The sequence below is a fragment of the Nycticebus coucang genome, chromosome 1 (assembly GCF_027406575.1).
Source record: "Nycticebus coucang isolate mNycCou1 chromosome 1, mNycCou1.pri, whole genome shotgun sequence".
In the NCBI taxonomy this organism is placed as follows: Eukaryota; Metazoa; Chordata; class Mammalia; order Primates; family Lorisidae; genus Nycticebus; species Nycticebus coucang.
This window is the reverse complement of record NC_069780.1, coordinates 165,804,212-165,824,736: the sequence shown is the minus strand read 5'-3', so window position 1 is coordinate 165,824,736 and position 20,525 is coordinate 165,804,212. Positions and strand designations below refer to the sequence as shown.

General features: G+C 34.2%; 1 protein-coding gene and 1 non-coding gene across 4 annotated transcripts in view; both read left to right on the top strand.

Moving 5' to 3' along the window:
- Positions 1-20,525, top strand: part of NIPBL (NIPBL cohesin loading factor) — a 219,487-nt gene that overhangs the window by 154,581 nt on the left and 44,381 nt on the right. For all 3 annotated transcript variants that reach the window (XM_053592103.1, XM_053592093.1, XM_053592111.1), the window contains 11 exons: positions 963-1,045; positions 2,083-2,215; positions 3,169-3,312; positions 7,139-7,228; positions 8,922-9,136; positions 9,241-9,343; positions 9,923-10,021; positions 10,123-10,269; positions 12,455-12,589; positions 13,807-13,905; positions 15,087-15,140. In XM_053592103.1, the coding sequence (XP_053448078.1) occupies positions 963-1,045; positions 2,083-2,215; positions 3,169-3,312; positions 7,139-7,228; positions 8,922-9,136; positions 9,241-9,343; positions 9,923-10,021; positions 10,123-10,269; positions 12,455-12,589; positions 13,807-13,905; positions 15,087-15,140 (1,302 nt within the window). The remainder of the gene's footprint in view (positions 1-962; positions 1,046-2,082; positions 2,216-3,168; positions 3,313-7,138; positions 7,229-8,921; positions 9,137-9,240; positions 9,344-9,922; positions 10,022-10,122; positions 10,270-12,454; positions 12,590-13,806; positions 13,906-15,086; positions 15,141-20,525) is intronic.
- On the top strand, positions 3,704-3,810 carry LOC128592067 (U6 spliceosomal RNA). The gene has a single exon (XR_008381758.1). It is a non-coding gene; the product is annotated as a U6 spliceosomal RNA (small nuclear RNA).

Sequence of the window (20,525 nt, the reverse complement as noted above, 5' to 3'; positions counted from 1 at the left end):
AATAAATCATTTAAAAAGTTAAAGTCTTCTTTCTTTTTCCATCCCTACCTCAATTCCATTGTTCTATCTTCAATCTTCCTTACTTATTATTGGTGACTGGTATCATGAGTATGTTTATTTCTTTCCATTTATTTATTTATCTTTATAAATTTGATTATGTAAATGGTAGTGACATGTTTACAGCTAATTTTTTCACTCACCATTGTTTTTAATACATATAACTTGTACCATATTTTTTACTTGAGTTTAAAATAATATAGAATAGCATCACAACTTAAAGCAAGAATTTCTTTCAGTATGCTTAAAATTAGAGTTAAGATGGTGTAAATAGTTTATATGCATTAATTTTACTGGAAATTGTCAGTTTGCTTATTAAAGTGGTGTTTAGTTTACATGTCTAAAAGTTTTGATTTTACCTATTCTGGTCACTGTGGTGAAATGGTATCATGTTTTATTTTGCAGTTTTCTGGTTATTAGTGAGCTTGAGCCCTTTTTCCTATATTCATTAACCTTTCTGAAATTAATACAACTACAAATTGACTATTTGTACCTTAGTCTTTAAATATCTAATGAATGCATTGAATTTTCTTTTGGCTTATATTCTAGTATTAAACTTGGAGGTTGGAATATTTTTTTCAAAATTTTTTTGTATTTTTAATCCATTTTTTTTATTCTGATCAGCATTGTGATGTGCCAAATATTGATATAACATTTATTAACCACATTTGTTACTCTAACATATTTAAAATACTCTACAGTATTTTTATTTGATTTTTATAAATCAAACATGTTTAGTGTGCTAATTGTGGCTTCTCTCTTTATATGTACAAGGATGTTGTAAATATTTTAGTATTTGCATGTATTACTCCTATTCAGTAATAACATGGCAATAGCAACTGAGGTAACTTGGTTGCTGGGGTTTTTTTGTTACATCTTTATAAATTTATTTTTTCTCACTCTAGGTTGACCAGGATGTTGTCATTACCAATTCTTATGAAACAGCTATGCGCACAGCCCAAAACTTCCTTTCCATCTTCCTTAAAAAGTGAGCAAAATAAACCTATCTGATTTTAATTTTCCACAGTATAAAAAATAGTTCATTTAAAAAAAAAGATGAATCAGTTTACTGCCATAATCTGAACCTCAAATACATCTCCCTGGCCCTTGGTTTCCTGTTCTTTAAAATGAGGCAACTAAAGTATTAAAAATCTAAAAATTTGTGATCTTCCATATATGTTAGGCTCCAAAAATTAAAGTACTAAATTGGAATTATGTGACTTCGGTTAATTTTGGGGAATTTTCCTATTCTAATAGAATGGGAAAGTTTGTGGAGAGAGGTTACTTAGCCTCCATAAGAATTTGTGGTGATCTTACAGAGAGAAAAACAATGAGCATTTTTTAAAATGTGTTAATGCTTGCCAGAAAGTAATGTTAATACTAGTTAATAAATGAATTCCCTATTATGAGGGGGAGATGAAATTTGAGAAATATATTTTAAAATATATTTTATGTTGGTTTGGTTTGGTTTTTTGTTTTTGAGACAGAGTCTCACTTTGAGGCCCTTGTAGAGTGCCATGGCTTCACAGCTGACAGCAACCTCAAACTCTTGGACTCAAGTGATTCTCTTGCCTCAACCTCCCAAGTAACTGGGACTACAGACACCCGCCACAAACTCCAGCTATTTTTAGAAATAGGATCTCAGGATCTCGCTCTTGCTCAGGCTGGTCTTCAACTGGTGAGCTCAAGCAATCCATCCGCCTCAGCCTTCCAGTGTGCTGGGATTACAGGCATGAGCCACAGCTCCTGGCCCTTATTTTGTTTTTGAGATTGGGTTTCCCTATGTTGCCCAGGCTGGTCTTAAGCTCCTGGGTTCAAGGGATCCTCTCACTTCAGCCTTCTGAGTAGCTGGGATGATAGGTGCACGCTACCACACCCAGCTTATAAAACCACATTTTATTTAATGTACTCTCAAATACATTGTTTCTAGATACAGAGAAAAGAAAATTTAGTTAACAAAATGTCGATCATGTTGGTAGACATGTCACTTAAATTGATGTCTTTTTGTTATTTGTCTTTGAACAGATGTGGTAGTAAGCAAGGTGAAGAAGACTACAGACCATTGTTTGAAAATTTTGTTCAGGACCTTCTTTCAACAGTCAATAAGCCTGAATGGCCAGCTGCTGAACTACTCCTTAGTTTGTTAGGGAGACTGTTGGTAAGAGTATAGAATTTAAAGATTATTAGATTACTAGAAGACAACATAATGAGGATATACTCTGATTCACAGATGATGAATTCTTTAAAAATGTGTAAGGAAATAAGAACATTGCATCTCTATTTTTGCATGTGTATAACTGTATACAGTGTTGTCAGTACCTTGTAGAAAACTTTTCAACTGTAGTGAATTTTGGTACTTTCATTTCATTACATAAAATAATGCTTTAAAAAATTGGGGGGGTAGAAGTATTATTATTGTTAAACACATCTTAATACTGAGTCATAAGTTACTCATTTCAAAGCATGAAATTGAGTAATGTGATCTCCTTTTCATCTTTAAGGGTATTTCTAAAAACACATTTCACTTCTTAGTTCTCATGTAATACAGTAGAGAAGTTCAAAGAAATATTACTGTGATCTCTTTTTAAAATACATTTAAACTGTATAAATAATTTATAAATTATTAAAAAACTTTTGGGACTTTTTTGTGTACTGGAAAGTATGTTAATACTATTCTGAAACTATGATAATGTTTTATTGGCATCATAATTCCACCCTAAGAAATTCTTTTTATTTTTTTGTTTTTATTGTTTGGGATTAATTAAAGGTACAAAGAATTAGGGTTACCCTGATTGCATTTGTTGGATAAAGTTTCTTACAATTGTATCCCACATAATTTGAAGAAATTCTTACTCAGTAATATTCAAACAGTTGAACCTATATACTTAAAAAATGACTATGTTCTTAAGGCAGTTTAATTTATAATTTTTTTAGCCAAATGAAAATGTTCAGATTCCAGAAGATCAAAAAGCAAAAATCACTTTATGGGGGAGTGTTCACAAGAAAAAAAAAATTAATTTCAAATAGTACAACATGGATTTTATATGATAAACTGCAATGAAAGATATATCATTATAAATAAATTAAATGGAAAACTATTTTGATGTTCAGGTTCATCAGTTCAGTAACAAGTCAACAGAGATGGCTTTAAGAGTGGCTTCTCTTGATTACCTTGGAACTGTTGCTGCACGGCTGAGGAAAGATGCTGTTACAAGCAAAATGGATCAAGGGTCTATAGAACGAATTTTAAAACAGGTATAGAGATGAAGAATTTTAATTATTGGAATAAATGGTAGTTGCTTTCTTTGAATGTTGTTAGATTAGTATTGGATGTCCTTTTTTTTTTTGAGATAGAATCTCACTCTGTTACGCTGAGCTCGAGTGCCATGGCATCAGCCTAGCTCATGGAAACCACAGACTCGTGGGCTCTAGTGATCCTCCTGCCTCAGCCTCCTGAGTAGCTGTAACTACAGGCAATCACCCCAATGCCCAGCTAATTTTTCTATTTCTAAAAGAGATGGGGGGCTCGGCACCCATTTCTCAGTGGTTAGGGCGCCAGCCACATACACTGGAGCTGGCTGGTTCAAACCCGGCCCAGGCCTGCTAAACATCTATGACAACTATAATAACAAAAAATAGCCAGGCAGTGCTCGCTTCGGCAGCACATATACTAGAATTGGAACGATACAGAGAAGATTAGCATGGCCCCTGCGCAAGGATGACACGCAAATTCGTGAAGCGTTCCATTTTTTAAAAAAATAGCCAGGCATTGTGGCAGGCACCTATAGTCCTAGCTACTTGGAAGGCTGAGGCAAGAGAATCACTTAAGCACAAGAGTTTGAGGTCGCTGTGAGCTGTGATGTCATGGTACTCTACTGAGGGCAACATAGTGAGGGTCTGTCTAAAAAAAAGAAAAAAAAAAATAGAGACAGGGTCTCACTCTTGCTTAGGCTGATCTTGAAATCCTGAGCTCAGGTGATCCTCCTGCCTCAGACTACCAGTGAGCTAGGTTTACAGGTGTGATTCACCATGCCTGGCCTAGTGTTGGATGTTCTTACATTAGTGTTACATTTCATTTTATAGATTCAAAATAAGATTTGTACTTCTAAAGGTGGGCTATTAACTTAGGGTGAATTACAAAGTTTAATTGAAAATTCTGACTAGTTTATGTAAATCTTTAGTTTGCTTTCTGTGAACAACTATGATGCTTATATAACACTACATTTTTAAGTATGAATGAGGTAGCAATACAGAAAATTACTTCAGAAATTGGTAGGGAACTGGTCTCTAATGTCTGTCCCTACCATATGCAACTTCTGTTTTTATTTTCCTTGTAGTCTTTTTTTAGTTCATAATAGAACTCCCATAAACTGTTCACCCACATTCCTTAATTGTTCATAGTTTACAACCTGGGCTTTATCATTCTCTTTCAAAATATATGGCAATGGGTCAAGTGTGGTGGCTCACACCTGTTATCTGAGAACTTTGGGAGGCCAAGACAGGAGGAGTGCTGGAACTCAGGAGTTTAAGACCAGCCTGAGCAAGAGCAAGATCCCATCTCTACTAAAAGTAGAAAAATTAGGCTCAGCACCTGTAGCTAGCATCTAAGGGCCAGCCACATATACCAGAGCTGGTGGGTTCAAATCCAGCCCGAGCCTCCAAATAACAATGACAACTGCAACCAAAGACAAAAAAAAAAAAAAAAAATAGCCGGGCGCTGTGGCAGGCACCTGTAGTCCCAGCTACTTGGGAGGCTGAGGCAAGAGAATTGCTTAAGCCAAGAGTTGGAGGTTGCTCTGAGCTATGATGCCATGGCACTCTTACCGAGGGTGACAAAGTGAGACTCTGTTTCAAAAAAAAAAAAAAAGAAAGAAAGAAAAATTAACCAAGTGTCAGCAACTGCCTATAGTCTCAGCTGCTCAGAAGGTTGAGGCAGGATTACTTGAACCCAGGCGTTTGAGGCTGCAGTGAGCTACAATGACACCACTGCCTACTACCCGGGGCAACAGAGTGAGAGACTCTGTCTCACAAAAAAAGAAAAAGAAGAAAAAAAAAAAATACATGTATGTATGTCTTATTTAAAAAAAAAAAAAAAGAAACAATTTTTTTCAAAGCATTTAAAGTTATGTTGCAGACAAGATGTCCCACCTTACCCCTGACTTCTCTAGGACAGTGGTTTTGAAAGTGTGATTTCCTAGAAAAACAGCTCCAACGTTGAAATCCCTTGGGAACTACTAACAAGTATATTTTTAACAAAAATGTAAATCTTAGGATCCTCCCAGGACCTACTGAATGAGAAACTGATTGTGGGACAGTCAGTAGTTTAACAAGCCCTCCAAGTGATTCTAATGAATGTTGAAGTTTGAGAGCCACTGTTTAATGTATATTTTTGCAAATAAGAACTTTCACTTAAATATCCATAGTACAGGTACCAAAAGCAAAAGAATATGCTTAATATTACCATCTCATATAATATTGCCATTTCTATTCTATATAATAGGTTATAATTTGTTACCGTCATATTTTAATCCTTTAATTGTCCTGTATATGACCAGTGAAAGCCCCTTTAACCTGGCTTTTATGTCTTTTTGATACGTTCTGATCATTCTTTGAGAATTTTCTTATTTTCTAGCACAGCCATTATTTCAGGCATAATAAATGCTTCAGGCACATCTTTTACTTTCCCTGCCCCAGCCCTGAGATCAGCTATTTCTAAAAGAATTCCTGGTTCCTTTTATTGGTGAACAGTAATGATAAGCCAAGATCTAGGTGCTAGGTGACTTTTAGTATTTCTCAGAGTGAGTATAAGAACCTCTTAATACCACATAACGGCTGTGTCTATTATACATTGTACAACTAGGGGGAGGGATAATTTGTAAACATTTTATGACTGTTAACATATACTTCCAAATTCATTTTGTCAGTTTATAGTGTACTAGTTTATAATGCTCTGACCAATTTCAGGATTTCTATTAGTTTTTTTTTTTTTTTTGGTTTTTGGCCAGGGCTGGGTTTGAACCCACCACCTCCGGCATATGGGACCGGCACTCTACCCCTTTAGCCAAAGGCACTGCCCAATTTCTATTAGTTTTATCGTGTTCCTAAAACACAGGTTATTCTAGTCTTTGTGCTTATAGTCTAAACCTTACATTTGGCATTTTACATGGTAAACTTTGAACTGCTAGAATATAAAATGTGGGCATGAGTGTCAATTAACTGTTAATTTCTGGTTCTATAGTTCTTGACAGAACTAAATGATTTGGTTTCTTTATGCACTAGATACCAAAATAGCTCACCTATTGTGTATTTTAATATCCAACATGAAATAAAGTACTGTTTTCAATTAACATGAAAGTGAATCATAAATAAAAATATGTTCCTTCTATAATGTTCTTTTAAAATAATATCCTAAAGAAATTTGTAATACATATTCAAACAGATAATAACCATTTCCATTTACTAGACTAAAAGTTTGGAGTTGTCTCTTCTTTTTTAAAACAGAAAACCATTGCTAGGGCATTCATATCTCTGAAGATTTAACACGTTATTCTGATCTTTTTATATCAGCTACCTTAAACTCTTTAAAAGAAAGATAACATGTGGGGTGGCGTCTGTGGCTCAGTGAGTAGGGCGCCGGCCCCATATACCGAGAGTGGTGGGTTCAAACCCACCCCCGGCTGAACTGCAACCAAAAAATAGCCGGGCGTTGTGGCGGGTGCCTGTAGTCCCAGGTACTCTGGAGGCTGAGGCAGGAGCATCGCGAAAGCCCAAGAGCTGGAGGTTGCTGTGAGTCCTGTGACATCATGGCACTCTACCGAGGGTGGTAAAGTGAGACTCTGTCTCTACAAAAAAAAAAGAAAGATAACATGTGGTTCATAAAAGTAAAGGCTAACCTCAGCTATCAATATATAATATAGGTTTTGGAAATAACATTTTTCTGTTTGTTCCTTTTAGTTTCTATGGTTTTATTTTCATTTTTAATATGTTTTGGCTTTTCCATCTTTACACTAGATTTACACGAGACAATTTATTAAAGCACAGGAGTAAAGTCTTTTGTATTCTTATTTGGTTTATTATGTAGGTTTCAGGAGGAGAAGATGAAATCCAACAGTTACAAAAAGCATTGCTTGATTATTTGGATGAAAACACTGAGACTGATCCTTCACTAGTGGTAGGATTCTTTTCTCTTTTTGACAGTATTACATGTTTATTTAAAGTGAGTCTAAAGGAAAACTGGGAGGTGCCATGAAGAAGAAAAGTTATGTTGTTTATAATATCAATTTCGAAACAAAAATATACTTGCTAATGTAAATAGAAACAAATGATATGTGTTGATTTGTCTTATATGGAATTTTGGTTAGAAATGTAGTACTGTACTAAAATTGTGTGACAAGAGAGATATTGGAACTAGGCTAGGCCATTGGTCCTTATAGTGGGTATGGGGCAAGAGGTACAGGAGATGATCTATTCGCATATAAAAAGAACTATTAGATTTTTATATGTATATTTATTTTAAAATATCCTTAATTATAGTTTAAGTTCATTTATAAAGCTTATAATCTTTTTTAATTTTCCAATTTTTTCAGGCAATTTTTTAATATACAGTACAGTTGAAAAAATTATACCGTGATAACCCCCATACATCTACCACATATTTTAAGAATATTATATAGGGTGGCACCTGTGGCTCAAAGGGTAGGGCGCCGGCCCCATATGCCGGAGGTGGTGGGTTCAAACCCAGCCCCGGCCAAAAACTGCAAAAAATAAAAAAATAAGAATTGGAAAACACTAGAATTATAAAAAAAAAAAAAAAGAATATTATATATATTAGGATATTTTGAATTTTTTTTAATTGGTGAGGTATACAGTCAGTAGATACTGGATATCACTAAGCTATTTGGCTAAGTATTGCTGGTTTTCATCTGTAGTCAAAGAAATGGGTTTGTAGGTGTGCCACAGTGTTAATGTATTTCATTGATAATTGGTCTGTTTCTTGCATAACTAAGGCAAGATTTGAAAATAGATGGAGTCTTCAACCTTCAGCATTTTATTCATTTTTCTAAAGTTTTCTAATTGACCCATTATTACTGACTTATGAGATATTGTCTTTGGTTAATTAGTTGATAGTAGCAGTCTATATTTAATGTAATTGGGTTTATCAAATTATCTTTTGACATCAGATAATATAAGTATAACAAAGTAAAATAAATTTTTTATCATTCATGATATTTCAAATTTTCTGGCTTCCTTAAAATCTGTTTTAAGATGGAAGTCATCTTAAAGTAAACCTTGGCTGGGTGTGGTGGCTCACACCTATAATCCCAACACTTTGGGAAACCAAGGCAGGAGAATCATTTGAGGCCAGGAGTTGGAGACTAGTATGGGCAGCATAATGAGACCCTATCTCTACAGAAAAAAATATTTAATTAACAAGTGTGGCACATGCCTTTATTCCTACCTACTCAGAAAGCTGAAGAAGGAGGATTACTTGAGCCTGGGAGTTTAAGATTACAGTGAACTATAATCATACCACTGTACTTCAGCCTGAGTGACAGAGCAAGACTCTGTGTCCAAAAAAAAAAAAGTTTTTTTGTTTTTTTTTTTTTTTCAATTTTTTAAAGTAAACTTTAATATTTGCATTTCTGATTATGAGCACTCTACCTTTATTAATGACTTGGAAATTTTGTTTAATTAATTATTTTTATTAAATCATAACTTTGTACGTTGATGCATTTATGGGATTCAGGGTACTGCTTCCATATACCATGTGAAACGTTTACATACATCACAATTATACTCATTTCTTAATAGTTTTGAAATGTTACTAATTTCATCAAACTCAAGTCTACCTAATTTCTTTCCAGTTTTCTCGTAAATTCTATATAGCCCAGTGGTTCCGTGACACAACTCTGGAAACAGAAAAAGCAATGAAATCACAAAAAGATGAAGAGTCATCTGAAGGAACACATCATGCAAAGGAAATTGAGACAACTGGTCAAATTATGCATCGAGCTGAAAACCGGAAAAAATTTCTTAGAAGCATTATCAAAACTACACCTTCTCAGTTCAGCACATTAAAGTAAGATCTGAAGAGAAAACATATTTACTTTTTTAGTTATCTCTTGATAAGTTATTTACCTAAGTTACAAAAACAAATAACATTTTAATGACCTTTTGTTGCAGGATGAACTCGGATACTGTAGACTATGATGATGCTTGCTTGATTGTTCGATATTTGGCCTCCATGAGGCCGTTTGCCCAGAGCTTTGATATTTATTTGACACAGGTAATATGGGTCACAATTCCTTATATAGTGATTTTGATTTTTCTGATTCTGGATACTTGTGAGTGTACAGTGTCTTTCATTGTTAAGCACAAACATTTAAAAGATCATAGAAGCATACATGTCTTTGTTCCTTATTTATTTAAATGTACTTGTTCTGTATGTCTGATTCTTGTTCAACCTATATATATATATATATATATATATATATATGATTAATGCACACACAGAAGCTATAGATAAAGTGACACTATGAAAACAAATTATTCAGTTACCAAATTGATTAAAATTATACATAGCAAGATTTTAGTGTGTCTTCAGTTTCTTGCAAATGAAGCACAACAATAAAAACCAGGTTCAGTGGAGAATGCTTGGATAAAAGAAAAGGCTCCAAAGTGTTGACTGCCTCACCTTTTGTACCGAGCTTTAAGTTAAACATTGGATCAGTAACATCTTTTATTTATTGGTTTACAAATTAAAGGGAAATAAATGGTAGGTTTGGAAGGTTTTTGTATATTATCATGGCCCTTTTAAAATTTTATGTATTCTAAAATTTATGAAAATGTCATGTTTGCTTGACAGATCCTACGAGTTCTTGGAGAAAATGCAATTGCTGTTCGAACAAAAGCCATGAAGTGTTTATCTGAGGTTGTTGCTGTAGACCCCAGTATTCTAGCAAGGGTAAAGAGACCAAAACTATTCTTTTTATTTGAGTTTTCTATTTAAATTAAATATTAGTTCTATTTAGTATAAATGGCACTTTTTAAAACCTTTTTCTTTAGCTTGATATGCAGCGAGGAGTTCACGGACGATTAATGGATAACTCCACTAGTGTCCGAGAAGCAGCAGTAGAATTACTAGGTCGATTTGTCCTTTGTCGACCTCAGCTTGCTGAACAGTATTATGATATGCTGATTGAAAGAATATTGGTATGTGTGTTTTGTCATTTTTATAATGATTTATGAATAATAGTCATGATTCATGCTTGAATTTTGCCTTTCAAATACCATGTCTTGTTTTAAATGTACATGCAGTATAAACTATAGCCTGTGAACTATAGCAGCTTTCTAAACAAAGTTATATTTTCAAGAATGGCACTCTCAATATCAGTTAATTGAGAGTGCACTCTCAATGGCACTCTCAATAAAAATTCTGTTCTTTTTTTCAGTTACTGTTACTTTTACACCACTTTCAGTGAGTAAATGATAGGAACTATGTAAGATAATTAAATTATTTTTGAACAGGAATTTACAGTAATTTTATAAATGTGTATGTATACACAGGAAGAATTCTTTCAGAGAGCGACAGCTATAGAACATTGATATCTGACAATATTTTTGGATCCTTTTTGTTTATGTTGCTTTAAAGCAGAATTATCAGGAGCTTAGCTACCTACAAGTTAAGCCAGAAAGCTGTTTGAAGCTTAAGAACAAACTTAAGAAATACTGTTCTAGGAAATACTTCTCTTGTGTGTGATGGTATTCCCTAGGCCTGAAGCATTTTTCTGGAAAATAAAAGATAGCGTCAGCATTAGGAAATACCTGTAGAATCTCCACACTACATTCTAGGTGTATTGCAGGTATATTGACTTATCAAACTCAACATAGATATTTACAGTACAAGATTTGATCTTCCTGCAATAATAAGAGTTTATGTTTTCACCTTTATCCCGATATCACAACATTGAGTGGCTAAGAGTTATAATTTTCAGTTTGAACTAGGTATAAATCTTGGTTGAAAAATAAGTAATTTAAGGAAAGTCTGAAAGGATCTTTTCCCCTTTTAATGTTTCAATCTTTGATAGAGTGAAGGGTTAAATCAACAGGATTCTGAATATGTTATGAACGCTTACTGATTTAACCCTAGCAAAACAATCCTAAAATGTTTTCAGAATTGCTAAACTACATAATAGCAATTAATAATTTTGCATGCTACGTTCCTGATCTTTTATATTTTTGAAACTTTTTAATATGAAAATTTGTCACTTAAAGAAGAATAGTACAGGTTTGGCACCTATAGTTCAGCAGTTAGGGCACCTGCCACATACAGTGGGGGCTGGCAGGTTTGAACCCGGCCTGGGCCTGCCAAACAACAATGGCAACTACAACAACAACAAAAATATAGTCAGGCATTGTGGCAGGTGCCTACAGTCCCAGCTACTTCAGAGGCTGAGGCAAGAGAATCGCTTAAGCCCAAGAGTTTGAGGTTGCTGTGAGCTGTTAACGCCACAGCACTCTACCGAGGGGGGACATAGTAAGACTCTGTCTCAAAAAAAAAAAAAAAGAAGAATAGTACAATGAACACTCCATACTTCATCTGTACTTTCTACTAAGTTCTTTTAAGCTAAATTACAAACATTTTACTACTACTATTTTTATGAATATTTCAGATAATATCTTCATAAGTATGGATACTGTCCTATATAAATAAAGCCGTTATTTCACCCAATTGGCTTAATACTTTCTAATATCATCTAAGAAACATTTCATATTCAGATCTCATTTTTTATCTCAAATGTCTTTTTCGGTCTTTATTTATCAGAATGCAGTCAAAGATAACATACTACATTTGGGGGCCAGTAAGTTAAAATTGAATACTATTCTTTTACTCTTCTGTACATACTTAGCCCCTTGACATGACTGATTTAAGAAAAAGATCAATTTTATTATTTCCTAATGGCTTTGATTAATTTAACTTGCTTCCAACATCTCTTATAAAACATAAGATAGTATCAAAAGTTTGTTAGATTCAGGATAAATATTTTGTTAAGTCTGCTTTATAGGTGATACTTCATATGCTATTTAAGTGCTAGGAATAATTTTGAAACTGTCATGTTTTTTATTTAATTCTGGCAAGTTTATACTCTTATCTTGTGTCCAGGCCTAACCTATGAGTATTTCCATGTCTTAGATACCATATTTTAAAAGTAAAAACAATATAATAAAATAACTCACTTTTTTAGTAGCAATAAGAAAGCATGTAAAGAGCCAATATATAGACCAAGTTTATATTAACAAATAGCGTATATGCTGTTTATGGGTACTTATTTTCTAATTTCACACACCTGAGGCATCTCAATTTTTCTGATATTTAAAAATGCCTTTCTGTCCTTAGGATACTGGTATAAGTGTCAGGAAAAGAGTAATAAAGATTCTAAGAGATATCTGTATTGAACAACCAACATTTCCAAAAATTACTGAAATGTGTGTAAAAATGATTCGCAGAGTCAATGATGAAGAAGGCATTAAGGTAAGAAGAAACCTGGAATACTTTAAATGTATTTTAATTAATATTTAAATAACTGAAATGTTCATTACATCTAAATTTTGATTTAAATACATAAAAACTTCACCTGGCTTATTGTACCCTCAATGAATCCCCAACAATTAAAAAAAAAAAACTTTACAAATGAATCACTGTTTTTAGTTTATAAACTTAAGAAAAATTTATACTTCATAGATTTTGTATTAATAAAATTGGATCTCTCTCTCAATTCAATAATTATAATATTAATGTAATGTCATTATAGAGATTGCGGTATGCCCAAAGATTCCTCCTCAAGTTAACTTTATTTTGATTTTCAAATCTTATGTGTTTAGTTTTCTAAATTAGTAAGTAAATGTCTTGTTTCATTATGTTAAGTAAAATAACCGAGGCACAGAAAGATGAATTTCACGTGTTCTCACTCATGTGGGAGCTAAAACAAATAGACCTCATAAAGATAGAAAGATACCATAGGCTTGAAAGGGTAGTTTGTGGGGATGGGGAGGCTTAAAGGAGTTGGTTAATGGGTACTAAATACAGTTAGATAGAAGGAGTAACATCTGTAGGGTGATTATAGATAATAATAATAATAATATTTAGTTGCATATTTCAAAATAACTAGAAGAATGGAATTGCAATGGTTCTAACACAAGGAAATGATAAATGCTTCAGGTGGTAGATGATGGGTGTCCCAGACTTGATCTTTACACATTGTATACCTGCATCAAAATTTCACATACACCCCATAAATATGTAGTATATACAACTATTAATGTAGTATATATCCATAAAAATTAAAAAATTAAAAAATTTAAGTTTAATCCTAAATTCCTTAGTAAATTCACATATATCTGTAGTCATATATATGATCGTCTCTCTTTTTAGTTTAAGTTTAGGGAACACTATAACAACATCTTCCTCAAAAGCTGTAAAAATATTTTTTAGTTTGATCAGAAACATTTAAGTATATAGTTTGCAAAAGTTCAAAGCTAAGCATAGTATAACACATTCAAATTATTTAAAATCTTTTCCAAATTGAAAAAAATTATAAATTTGGGAAATTAATTCCCAGCAACTTGTGTTTTGATTTGTTATTTATAACTTTGTGTTGGGCCTTAATGAAAATTTAGGTTTGTGAATTGGCTGTGTTTATGGTAGTGAGTAAGTATGGTACTTACTTTGAAATTTTTTCATTCTTCTAGAAATTAGTAAATGAAACATTCCAGAAACTCTGGTTTACTCCAACGCCACACAGTGATAAAGAAGCAATGACAAGGAAAATTTTAAACATCACTGATGTGGTAAGAAGGACTAGAATACATGTGTGGTCACTGTGGGTGCAGAACTAGTTGAGGACTACTCCGTCTTACAAAGGGAGAGACAATGATGAGATATTTGACTAATCTTGACAGTTAGCACTGCTTCCTTTACTTTATATTTCTGGAGATACTCCAGAAATACAAGTAACATGAGGTTGATGTAGCCACACAGCCCAATAACTTCTGGGCATTCATTGATGTTAGCACTGATACTGAGATTGTCCTATTCCTCCAACAATTGAAAACAGGGAAAGAAAGGAGTAGAAGAATAGATACAATGGCGCAAGGCTAGCAACTGCAAAGAGATCATAATTCCTGTCTTTTTCAGAAAATATGAATGTAGATTCATTTCCTTTCATTTATTATATGAATACGCTTTAATTGACCCAGAATACTTTTCATGTTTTAAAAAAAGACATTTTGTTCTTAATGTTTTAAAATTTTATAGATTTAACTGGCAGAGTATGATTCCTAGTTTTTCTTGTTTGTTTTTGCAGTTTTTGGCCGGGGCTGGGTTTGAATCCGCCACCTCCAGTATATGGGGTCAGCGCCCTACTCCTTTGAGCCATGGGCACTGCCCAGATTCATGTTTTTGTTTTGTTTTTTTTTCTGAGACAGTCTCACTCTGTTATCCAGGCTAGAGTGCTGTGGCATCAGCCTAGCTTACAGCAACCTTAAAAACTAGGTTCAAGCAATCCTCCTACCTTGGCCTCCCAAATAGCAAGGACTATGGGCAGCCAACATAGTGCTCCGCTGATTTTTCTATTTTTAGTAGAGACAGGGTCTCGCTCTTGCTCAGGCTGGTCTCAAACTCTTTAAGTTCAAGAAATCTTCCCACCTCTGCCTCCCAGAGTGTAAGGATTACAGGTGTGAGCCACTACAGCTGGATTTGTTCATATCATTGTTCAAAATTTAGTAACATATTACACATATTACACTTGAATACATTAAGCTAATTGTTTTTCAAGATATTTTTAGAATAAAATTCCGTAACATGGGTAAATGTTTAAGTTTAAAAATAGATGGTTCACTTTAAAAATAAGCTTTTTCACTGAGAAAAATCAGAAATATACTTCAGGATAAAGCATGACAAAAGTATATATTATTCTGGTTTTATAATAAATTTCTAACTTTTATGGTTTCATCACCTTTCTTCCCCTTAGGTTGCAGCATGCAGAGATACTGGATATGACTGGTTTGAACAACTCCTTCAAAACGTGAGTGTTACTTTGACTTTTACTAACATAAAATTCAAAGGGTCAGTGTTTCCTAGCCTTTTTGATTTAAAAATAAAAGAACCTTTCAGTTCTTTTGGTAGGGTAAATTTTATTTTCAATTTGTTAGACTGAATATTTTTGTTATTTTCCCTATTTAATTGATTGTTATAGTGCCTATTTTAGAAGTTTTCTGTGTCACTAAAGATTCTATCTTCTTTTCTTTCTAGATAATGTTTTCTTCTCCAAAACTAAATGGTAGACATGAGATCTATAAATATATAGATTGCATTAAGTATAAAATTATATTATTTGGCATGTTATACCTAGGATTTCCCATAGTAGTACAAAATCAAACCACAAGTAGTGTTTTTGTTTTCAAGTTTCATAAAAGGAAATGTTTATCTCCCCACGAATTTTTAATTTTTTTTTTATTTCTGAAATATTCAAATAGACACCTGTGTCTCAGTAGTAGGGCACCGACCCCATGTACCAAGGGTGGTGGGTTCAAACCCAGCCCCGGCCAAACTGCAACAAAAAATAGCTGGGCGTTGTGGTGGGTGCCTGTAGTCCCAGCTACTAGGGAGGCTGAGGCAGGAGAATTGCCTAAGCCCAGGAGCTGGAGGTTGCTGTGAGCTGTGATGGCACAGCACTCTACCAAGGGCAATAAAGTGAGACTCTGTCTCTACAAAAAAAAAAAAAGAATATCCATCACCCTGGTTCAAAACATTTAAGCATTTTCCTAGTCTTATTTTATGTGTCCTTCTCCATCTTGGTGTGGTTCTTTTTGGTTTTTTTTGTTTTTTGTCTTTTGGGTTTCTTTTAGTATAATACTTTTAAAACAAATCCCAAACTATATTATCATCTTCAACATCTGTCTCTAACAGATAATGACTTTTAAAAAAAGATTCATTATCATCTATATAAACTAAATAATAAAGCATTATTCCCTAATATCTAATACCTATTCAAGGTTCACGTTTTCCTGACTTTTTCAAAAATGTATCTTTATAATGAGTTAACAGTTGCTTAGGGTGGCACCTGTACCTCAGTGGGTAGGGCACCAGCCATAAACACCAAAGGTGGCGGGTTCAAACCCGGCCCAGGCCAGCTAAAACAATAATGACAACTGCAACAAAAAAAATAGCTAGGCGTTGTGGCAGGCACCTATAGTCCCAGCTACTTGGAAGGTTGAGGCTAGAGAATTGCTTAAGCTCACGAGTTTGCGGTTGCTGTGAGCTGTGACACTACGGCACTCTACCCAGGGCAACAGCTTGAGACTGTCTCAAATAAAAAAAACAAAAAAACAGCAGTTGCTTTGTTTGATATAGCTCCTAATTCTCTTGTAACAGTTGGCCCGTATCTCCCTTTCTCGTGCACTTGTGTATTTTCCTGTGTAGCAGTTCTCAACCTGTGGGTCACAACCCCTTTTTAACAATGAAAATACATTGCAGCATTAGGAAGGTTGAGAACCACTGCTGTAGAGTATTGCATGTTCTAGATTTCTTAGATTTCTTCCTTCTGGTGTCATTCAAATTGTTCCTTTATTTACCATTTATCCTATAAACTCTTAGGTATAAAGGTTTAATAAGACTTAATTTTTAGAGTAAGGGACACAAATATTTCATGGTGTTACTGAATATTATTGCATTACATCAGGAAGCACATATCTGGTTGTCCCATTTACAGTGATTGACCTTTGAGTTTAGGTGTCATCAGTTTGATAAATCTATTTGAAAATCTTTCAAAAGTATTGATTTATATGATCATTATTTTCATTAGAAGTTGTGGTGAGGGCGGCGCCTGTGGCTCAGCGAGTAGGGCGCCGGCCCCACATGCCGAGGGTGGCGGGTTCAAACCCAGCCCCGGTCAAACTGCAACAACAAAAAAAAAAAAAAAAAATAGCCGGGCGTTGTGGCGGGCGCCTGTAGTCCCAGCTACTAGGGAGGCTGAGGCAAGAGAATCGCGGAAGCCCAGGAGTTAGAGGTTGCTGTGAGCCGTGTGACGCCACGGCACTCTACCCGAGGGCGGTACAGTGAGACTCTGTCTCTACAAAAAAAAAAAAAAAGAAGTTGTGGTGATTTCTCTCATTCTTATATTCTTTAAGTATTAATTAGCTGGGACTCTTCATTAAATAGAAACTTCTTAAATTTAAAAGTCTTTTTTTGCAATAAAAATAAATAAAAAAAAGAAAAAAGTCTTTTTTTGATTAACTGGTTAGTGTGAAATATAGTTTGTATAGGAAAGGCAAAGAAGATGTTTGATTCTTTTCTGTTACTTATCAATTTTCAGAATAAATTTTCTTATTAACTTCCAGGGTGACCAATAAGTTTAGTGTCAGTATGAATTAATTGAATTTCAGGTATGTGTTTTAATGTATTGTAATTATGATTTTTTTTTTAGATAAGAGTCTCACTTTGTTGCCCCTAGTAGAATGCTGTGGCATCATAGCTCACATCAACCTCAAACTGTTGGGCTTAGGTGATCCTCTTGCCTCAGCCTCCCGAGTAGCAGGGACTACAGCTACTCACCATAACGCCCAGCTATTTTTAAAGACAGAATCTCACTCTTGCTCAGGTTGATCTCAAACTCCTGAGCTCAAGCAATCCACCCTCACCCTCCCAGAGTACTAGGATTATAGGCATGAACCACTGTGCCTAGCCCAGTAATCATGAGTTTCTTTTTGAAACTCAAGTTGGTCATGTATCCTTTTGGTATAACCCCATTAATTTTTGTAGACTAATTACTTTCTGGCTGACCATCTACTCCAGATTCATCTTGTACATTTTCTGCACCAAACCTGAAATAAGCTATTTTTTTAAAGAGTTCTAATTCCCTTTAGTTGGAGAAGTGTTGGTACTGTGGGTATTTACTGTTATTTTAACTTCAGACCCTTTCAGAGAATAAAGCTAGAAATACGTACTTTTTAGAAAGAGAAAATGAATCAAGGATCTATATTGATTTTTTTGTTTGTTTCTTGGAGATAGGGTCTTGCTTTGTTGCCTGGGATAGAGTGCAGAGGCATCATCATAACTCACTGCAACCCCACACTCCTGGGCTCAAGCAATCCTACCTCAGCCTCGCAAGTAGCTAGGACTACAGGTGTGTGCCACCACACCCAGCTAATTTTTCTATTTTGTGTAGAGACGAGGTCTCACTATTGCTCAGGCTAGTCTCAAACTCCTGGCTTCAAGCATTCCTCCTACCTCAGCCTCAAAAAGTCTAGAATTCTAGGTGTGAGCCACAATTTTGATATTTTTAATCCAAATTTAAGATGATAGGATTTTACTTTTTTGATTTTATTCTTACCTTTAGGCTAAAAATCTTGGTTCTTGAGGAAATCAACATATTTATTTGCTTTGCCCTACCAGATTAACAGTAAGATTGCTGAATACAGTTTAAGATTTCTTTGCATTTCTTTTTAACTATAGCTAACTAGAAATATCACATTAAAAGTCTATCTTGAGGTAGTGTTTTCTGTTCGGTAATGTCAACAACTTATTATCCACTTAGATACGTTTGTTTCACTTAACCAGTTTTTTCAGAATTTTTAGTTAATAAAATAACAGCAATATTTTTAATGATAAACCAACTTTTTTTCACCAATAAGTAAACAGAGGCATTTTTATTGAGGCCTAATTTGTATGCAGAAAAATTCACTAATTTTAAGTATACAGTTTGATGAATTTTAGAAATTATATGCAGTCATGTAACCTCCAGCACAGTCAAGATATAGTATAACAACCTAAAAAGCTTACTCGTGACTTCTTGCTGTTTTTCTCTCCCCATCCTAGAAAACCTTGATCTCCTTTTTGTTACTATAATTGTACCTTTTCTAGAATTTTGTATCAATGAATCATACATTTATATCAGTGGATTCATACACTATATATTCTTTTAAGTTTAACTTCTTTTACTTAGCAGAATGTTTTTCAGAATCATTCACGTTATCAGTGTATTTTCTTCCTATTTATTGCTAAGTAGTTTCAGTAGAATAGACATAGCACAATTTTTTATCACTTATTCAAGGACCTTTGGGTTGTTTCCAGTTTAGGGCTATTATGAATAATGCATTTATGAATATTTGTGTACAATTTTTTTGTGGATGTGTGTTTTCATTTCTCTTGGGTAATTTCCTAAGAGTGTGATTGCTAGGTCATATGAAAGGGAAACTGCCAAACTATTTTTCTAAAGTGGCCAAACCATTTTGCATTTCCACTAGCAGTGTATGAAAGTTTCATTTGCTCTACTCCTCACCATTCTAGTATTTTGGTTTTTTGAAATGTTAACCATTCTAGTGTGATGGTATGTTGTAGTATGTTATTGTTTTTAAAGCTTTAAGATGTCTTTTTAAAAAAACACTTTCACAGTATTTTCCTATGTTATCTATAATCTGACTCTTTTCATAAATCACTTTTCATAATCTTAGGTGTTATATTTAGCATCATTTGTTTCCTAAATCAAACAATTACCTCTATATTATAGAGCTTTATTTACCACCTTAGTTAAGTTTATGTCCGCCATTCCAAAGGGGATATCATAATAATTTCTAAAAGGTTCTAAACCACATATATTACATCTGATAATTATAATAAATGATTACGTAAGAATTAGTGTAGCTGTCAGAAGTATCAGTATTCAGGATTACTAAAAAGAATCTAAAATAATATCCCTGTGTATTTTTTTATTGTTTTTTTAAGTTCTTATTTTTATTTATTTTTTTATTGTTAAATCATAGCTGTGTACATTACTGCAATCAAGGGATACAATGTGCTGGTTTCATAGACAATCTGAAATATTCTCATCAGACCGTTCAACGTAGCCTTCATGGCGTTTTCTTAGTTATTGTATAGAGACATTTGTATTCTGCCTTTAGTAAGTTTCGCCTGTACCCATTCTAAGATGCAGCATAGGTGTGGCCCCACCCACTACCCTTCCTCTACTCTAACCTCCCCCCTCCCTTCCCCTTCCTTGGCCCTTTCCTCATAGTCTTGTGCTATAGTTGGGTTTTAGCCTTCATGTGAAAGCTATAATTTAGCTTCATAGTAGGGCTGAGTACATTGGATACTTTTTCTTCCATTCCTGAGATACTTTGCTAAGAAGAATATGTTCCAGCTCCATCCATATAAACATGGAAGAGGTAAAGTTTCCATCTTTCTTTAATTTAAGGCTGCATAATATTCCATGGTATACATGTACCACAATTTGCTAGTCCATTCGTGGGTCCATGGGCACTTGGGCTTCTTCCATGACTTAGCAATTATGAATTGGGCTCCAATAAACTTTCTGATACAGATGTCTTTGTTATATTGTGGTTTTTGGTCTTCTGGGTATTAAACCTAGTAAAGGAATTATAGGATTGAATGGCAGGTCTATTTTTAGGTCTCT